At 49.1% G+C, this 7,087-nt stretch overlaps 1 protein-coding gene across 1 annotated transcript; it reads right to left on the reverse strand.

The window, feature by feature from the left end:
• Nucleotides 1–4,158: 4,158 nt before the first annotated feature.
• Nucleotides 4,159–6,373, reverse strand: LOC123128172 (AT-hook motif nuclear-localized protein 25). Its single transcript, XM_044548105.1, has 2 exons — nucleotides 6,004–6,373; nucleotides 4,159–5,762 (listed from the first exon to the last, which is right to left on the reverse strand). Exon 2 carries the CDS (start codon nucleotides 5,658–5,660, stop codon nucleotides 4,668–4,670), a length of 993 nt encoding a protein of 330 aa, XP_044404040.1. The 5' UTR covers nucleotides 5,661–5,762; nucleotides 6,004–6,373; the 3' UTR covers nucleotides 4,159–4,667.
• Nucleotides 6,374–7,087: the final 714 nt, after the last annotated feature.

A 7,087-nucleotide genomic window follows, 5' to 3' on the forward strand; every position in this document is an offset into this window, starting at 1 on the left:
GTGGGTTGCCCTCCGGACAGATCTGATCTGGCCAGTGCGACCTCAATGTGCGGCGGCTCAGATCGACGGCGGCCCGTGCACACGATGCTGGATGGCGGTTCCTTCAGCGGATCCGGGTGAAAACCTAGTTCTTGGCTTGATGCCAAGACCGGCGTTGGCGGCACTTTTTCGTGTCATTACCTTCTTGAAGGCCTCACCGTGGAGAAGCTCCAGACCTCTATCCGCTACCTCCGGGGGAAACCCTAGTTCAGTAGATCAGATGACGGCGGCGCGTTGGTGTCGTTTCCTCCTTGGGGGCGTCATTCTTGGAGGCGTACACGGGTTCGAGGGACCAGTGGGCGGTTTTTTTGGTGGAGCGGTGCTTCATCCTGCACATTGATGATGGCGGATCTCAGCGGCGTGGTGCAGTGGAGACTCGGCGCCCGATGCGCGGTGCTGGACTCGCGCAGGAGGAGGTTACTGTTTGGCGTCATGGTGACGTCGATGGCAGAGTAGCCAGACAAGGTAGAAGCGTCAATACGATCTGAAGACCTGTGGAAGATGGCGGCGACGACACACGAGTGCGTCTGACCGGATTGTGCCCCAGACCCGGTATGTGGCTCGGCTGGGGCTTTCGAATGAGTTTCGGCTTCCGGCTTTTGATGTTAGGCTTAGGTCAGTGGTTTGGGTAGTGGGCCAGCTAGCACCCCTTCATCATATTGGATAGGAGTAGCGGCATATGTTGCCAAGATGGTGGATTCAGGCACATTGTTGTAATACTTTGTAAGGTCCTCGAGAATAATCAATAAAGTGGCCGTATGCATCTCCCAGATGCAGAGGCCGGGGGTCGTCGTCCTTTTCTAAAAATAAAATAAAATATAGTAATACTATTCATCACCCATGATTCAGAATAAGTTATTCTTCATCCGAGATAATCTTAGGATTGTTTTTTAAATAAATTACATTTGGTATACAAATTACTTCATAAGTAAAAAGAGAATGTAAGAAAATATATAACCGTCGTAAAAAATATTTTATGTTACATAAAATTACAAACCTAAAAACATAGTGTAAAATATACATAAAATGCAATTTTTCTGTTCTTATGACCTATATTTCTGTTTCCTTATGCCTAATTTTACATAGTGAATCAGCATGAATGTACCTATTTGTATACCAAATGAAATATAACAGCCGTAAGATTTTTATTCTTCACCCTGGATAATGAATAGTATTACTACATACTCCCTATGTTCCAAAATAAGTGTCTTAACCTTAGTACTCCCTCCGTTTTTATTTACTTCGCGTATTAGCTTTGGTCAAACTCAAACTTTGTAAACTTTGATCAAATTTATAGACAAAAATATTGGCATATAGGATAACAAATCAATACCATTAGATTCATTGTTGAATGTACTTCCACATCTTACAGATTTGTTATGGTAAATATTTATATTCTTTTTTATAAACTTGGTCAAACTTTAGGAAGTTTGACTTTAGTCAACTCTAATATGCGGAGTAAATAAAATCGGAGGGAGTACAACTAACTTTGTACTAAAGTTAATACAAAGTTGAGATGCTTATTTTAAGACGGAGGAAGTATTATATATATATATATATATATATATATATATATGTGTATATATATATATATATGTATATCTGTGTGTGATGATAAATAATTATTGGATCATTTATCTGTTCATTGTGCACTGGCCAAACATGCCATGTGTGGATCAATTGCTTCTTCTCTACAATGTGGCAAAATATGTTTGGTGGAAGATGTGTTTTTTCAAATTCCTGCAATCCAAAGAGGCTCTAAATTTGTCCGTTGTGAGTAGAAATTAAGTTGATGCAAGGTAGTATATGCTCTGGTAGATTTGGAAAATCAGAGACGCAGCACCAGCTTTCAGTTGTGTACAAACATACTTCCGTTGTTATTTCATGTTTAATTTTTCTTCGCCTATATATACTACAACAGCAAATATAGTTCCCACGTTTCAGTAATCAGTTCCGTCTTCACGCTAACGAACAAAATGATTGGACAAGGTTTGAACGTGGAGGACAGCACGTAGCCCCAAGTGCTTCAGGTATATATACTGTCACCTGGTCAGATTTGTTTTTCTACATGTGTGCACTGCACCACTGTTTCGGCACCCTCTAGCGGGAAAATGAAACCGATAATCCGTTTCCAGAGTCCAGACCTAATCATTCAAGCGGTCGTTCAAGGCCAGCTTGAAAGTAAAATAGTTTCACAAAAGGTGATGAGAAGTAGAAAGTCTTCTAAAGTAAAACTGTTTTTCTTCTGTGTGCATATCCAACAAAACCCCAAGATTTGGTTTATTTCTTGGTTCCCTTCTTGTCTACACGATCTCACGGTTCAAGTGGAAATCGCAGCATCAACTCGTTTTGAACGCAGTGCACTGTGCCGGACAAGTGGCCATGCATCGTACTCCACCCCAGTACCATGAGAGAGAGAGAGAGAGAGAAGATGCTTGACTTGACCAGAGAAAGAAGGCAGGTGAACAGGCGATGGCTTGGCATCTGCGTCTTCAAGGGCAAAAGGTGCAAAAGCTCTGAGCAAGTTCCAAAGCCGAGGAGAGAGATATAGAGAATGCCTCCCTTCCCAGAAATTATGCAAAAGGGAAAGCTTCCTCCTCTTTTTTCCATTTCAGGGTCTGTCTGGGCTGGAGCCCCTGTTCCAGAAATTGTACTTGGGAGGATCCAGTACAAAAGCACGAGGTGAGAATCTCATCTCGCGCGCAGTGTGAATTTCGGGCTTGGCGTCTTCCCCTCCCTCTCTACTGCAGATTCAATAAATGATCGGTACAGTAGCATCGCTGCCACTGCCACTTTCTCATCTATGCTTTGCTACCTACACGTACTAATGTATAGCCTTCTGTGGCTGTGCATATAATCACACACATAATTGAAGGCAATGAAAGGCCAAATTGACTGAGCACTGGAGTGTCAGCTGCTCAGCTGAGCCCCCAGAAGGCAGAAGCCATTGAAGACTGCATGCAGGTGAAACAAATAGAGAGGGACAGAAGGCTTTTGGCCTGAGCTAGGAGGGGGCGTATGCAGCAAAAACTGAGTACTACCTCCACCATCAGGCTGGTCATAGTGGGGAGTAACTTATACTAGTGTGATGCATATAACACTAGTCTAAGATACTCCCTTCGTTTTAATTTATTCTGCATATTAGAGTTGACTGAAGTCAAATTTAGTAAAGTTTGACCAAGTTTATAGAAAATAATATAGTCATTTATCATAATAAATCTATATAATGTGAAAGTACATTTAATAATAAATCTAATGTTGTTGATTTGTTATTGTATATCTTAATATTTTTTATATAAACTTGATCAAAGCTTGTAAAGCTTGACTTTAACCAAAGCTAATATGCGAACTAAATAAAAACGAAGGGAGTACTATCTTCATAGTGCAAAGTAAGGCCTCCTTTGGTTTAGAGGAATTTCATAGGAATTCTAGAGGATAGGATTCTTATAAATTTTTTTCCTTTAGAGCCCTTTGGTTCATAGGAATGGATTCCTATTCCTACATAGGATTGATTCCTATCCTCCACATTTCATAGGAAAATAAAAAAGAGCCTAGACTCAATGGAAAAATTTCTTTGGTGTCAACCAAATGACATCTTGTTTCCTATTCCTACTCATAGGATTTGAGATACATGTCATCTCATTTCCTACAAGATTCATATTCCTATGATAATCCTATTCTATGAACCAAAGGAGGCCTAACATAGTACTAGTGTCATAGATGACTTCATTTATTAGCTTGTAAACTCATCTTGTATTGGGAAGCGTTATGTTACAGTAACATATTATGTTACTATTTCTCATTAACTACTTGCCACATAAGCAAAATTTTCTTGAAATGCGCTATGTTACTAGCTAAGTTACTCCCACTATGACTAGCCTCATGTGGCTCCTCATAGGAAGAAGAGCTTAATTCATGGACCGAGACATGCTAGTTTGCATATACTCCTACCAGTACTGTACAATTTATATCTTGATGTAAAGCACAGTGTTCCAAACACATGCACGCTTTAGACCAAGCTAGGGCTTACAAATTTTGACCAGCACGGGAACCCATCGATTCAAGAATTGACCGTAGATGTGCAATTTATATGTCATGGAATGCATGTGAAACGCTGGAAGCAACCGTGCATGCATGCATGCATGAAGTTTGCCATGGAAACGAAAGGGGAGCAAAAGTTTCAAGGAACATCATTCTACAGCAAGATACATCCAGATCATAGAACAGAACATTACAAACGAAAACGAAGAGGAAGGGAAAGAAAAACACTCGTTGTTGCCAGAAAAACAAAACATTGGATCTCACTGACCTTTCAACTTATTGAGAATTTGATCTTGGACCAACTGTTTCTTGTCCCTTGAATGATCAGCTTCCTACTAGCTCCCTGAACATAGTATACCTCTCATGATCTCCAATAGATCTCCCTCCTGTATACCCAATCTTTGCAACGCATGCATGCGTGTAAATAGCACCAAGATCACAAGGTCAGCCCAATGAACAATCCAGCAATGCATAAGCTCTCCATCTGTACTGGATATCAATAGCTTCTCCGCCACTTCAAACTTCTGTGATGTCTTCGTCATGTGAGTGTAGAACTGTGGATTGCAGTTGCACTGCCTAGACATGCATCAGAACGGTGGCCTGACTCCGCCACCGCCGCCACCCCAGGCTCCAAAGTTATCTCCGGGAAGCTGGTAGTTCCCCACATTCCCGCCGGCAAGGTTGTAGAGCGACATGCCGCCAGCATCGCCTCCGGTCACGCCGGAGGACTGCGATGCCGCCGGCTGCTGCCCTGGTGGCCCGCCTGACTGTGCCACTTGATCTTGCGCTTCCGCTCCAGCGGCGGCGGCTGCCACCTCCTCTTCCTCCCCCTCCAGCGGGAGCCGCTCGTACACGGCGTTCGAGAACGACGCGGCCATCAGGACGACGGGCCCCGCGGCGACCAGAGTTCCCACCACGCTACCGCCGATCACCTGGCCCTGCCCGCCGGAGAGGAACACGGTGAGGCCACTGGCGCCAGGGGGCGCGGGCGGCGGCAGCACCGTGCCGGTGAGCGAGAGGATCTCGAACCGGCCCCGGAGCGTGGCCACCACGCTGCCCGGGGGCGACGCACCCGGCTGGCGGAGCGCCACGTTGACGACGGCGCCGCCGCCGCTCAGCACACAGACGCCACGGCCGCGGCGGCGCGCGTACTCGGAGACGCAGTCGACGATATCGGCCCCCGCGGAGACCTCGAGGACGTGCGAGTGCAGCGCGTTGGGGCTGTCGCGCGTCACGATGATGGGCGGCTTGGGCTTGTTCTTGGACCCCGCGGGTCGGCCGCGCGGACGGCGGGTGGGCCCGCCCGAGCCGCCGCTGCCGCCTCCTCCGCTGCTACCGTCGACCGGGACCATGGCAGACGACGACGGCTGGTCAGCGCCAGCGCCGCCGCCGCTCCCGCCGGCGTCCGCGTCGCCCACGGGGGTCTTGTCGGGCGACGACATCTTGGAGTGCTCCATCTTGACGTGGGAGTTGGGCGAGAGCGGCGAGGGCTGCTGCTGCTGCTGCGGGCGGAGCAGGTGGTGGAAGTAGCGCGAGCTGCCGGCGCCCGGGCTGCCCCCGCCAGGGTCCATCCCGGCCATGGCCGCTTCATCTGGCCGCTCCCACCACTTGCCGGCCGCCAGCTTTGCCGTCGATCGGTCGCCCTCCACACCTCCTTCTCTTCAGCGCTAGCTCCACCGCCACTACACCGATTACCCACAGCAGACTAATTAGTTCGCATGCGGCAGTGCAGCACAGCTACGAAAGGAGAGAAGCAAGCAACACGAAATGGAAGATCTTATATCCATGGGGGGCTACTCTTTCTTTTCTTTCTATCCTGGCGGCGTCGTCAACTTGACGACTTGCCTAGACTCTAGAGCTGCTCTAAGCAATGATGCACTCTAGCTAGCTAGTAAAGCAAGCTCGCGAGCTCATGTTCCTTACCTCCAGCACAAGCTTCCCCCCGACGGCGGCGGCGCTTTGCGGCAGAGACGCGCCTCCCCCTCCACCAAGCGCGCTTTCCCGGCCCGTGAGCTAGCGCGCAGCCAGCTGCCCGGGCAAGAGCAAGACGGATCGGTCGAGGTCTCCACACGTACTAAGAGGGAGCGCAGGATCGAGAAGAGGCCGGACGTGGCGGCGAGGGATGGAGGGAGCGGCGAATTAAAGGCGGGCTGGGAGGAAGAAGGGGGGACGGCGAGGGATGGGATGGCGCTGCTGATAAGGCCCGACCTCGCAGTCTCGCTATCTCATCTATGTAGTAGTACGAGCATGATGGCTCCCGATTCCGAGAAGTCCCACCGCACCCCCCACCAACTCCGTTTTTACTCGCTCCAGGTCGGGCCGGGGAAGCGATGGCCCGCGCAATCCCAAAGCGACGCGCCCCGATCGAGCCCGGCCGTGGACTCGTTTGTCGCGTTAGTTGGACCGGCCGGCCGGCCAGGACACGGGCGCCCGCGCGGGGGACCCTAGGCTGCGTCTAGAGCCACAACGGCGCAGGCCAGCCCGAGCGCGCGCGCGCGCGGACACGTACCGCGCGTACGTGCCGCCCTAGCGCACGCGCTAGCTAGCTCCAGTGCGCGCCTGCCGATGCCGTTGTGACCGCAGCGCAGAGTCTGGTGGACAGTAGGCAGACAAGGCTAAATGAAGGCGTGAGCTAGCATAGGGGGCGCGTCTAAATTAGGGACGTTTTACTGTGCTGGTCATTCCTTTTCTTTATAGTATACGGCTGGCCAGGTACGCACGCACAGGACAGCCGGCCTCGTACGATACGGTTGTACGTATGCTTGGGTTAATTAACCTAACCAGTAACCACGACATGCTGTCATGATCATCACTCGCGCGACCGATTTAAAATGGACTGGTTGGAATCTGGACACTGCTGGGATGATGGAAGCTACGTTCACAAGTAATGCTTCGACTTAGTACGATCGTAGCACATGTACAGCTATTCTCGCACTAATTAATCATGCTAGCACTCCCATGGCTCCATGCATGAATAATGTGCCATATACGCGGCGCCGTACGTGGC

The sequence above is a fragment of the Triticum aestivum genome, chromosome 6A, assembly GCF_018294505.1.
Source record: "Triticum aestivum cultivar Chinese Spring chromosome 6A, IWGSC CS RefSeq v2.1, whole genome shotgun sequence".
Classification (NCBI taxonomy): Eukaryota; Viridiplantae; Streptophyta; class Magnoliopsida; order Poales; family Poaceae; genus Triticum; species Triticum aestivum.

Excerpts from the sequence above, each read along its gene's own strand:
- LOC123128172 (XM_044548105.1), bottom strand. The coding sequence starts at position 5,660 with ATGGCCGGGATGGACCCTGGCGGGGGCAGCCCGGGCGCCGGCAGCTCG.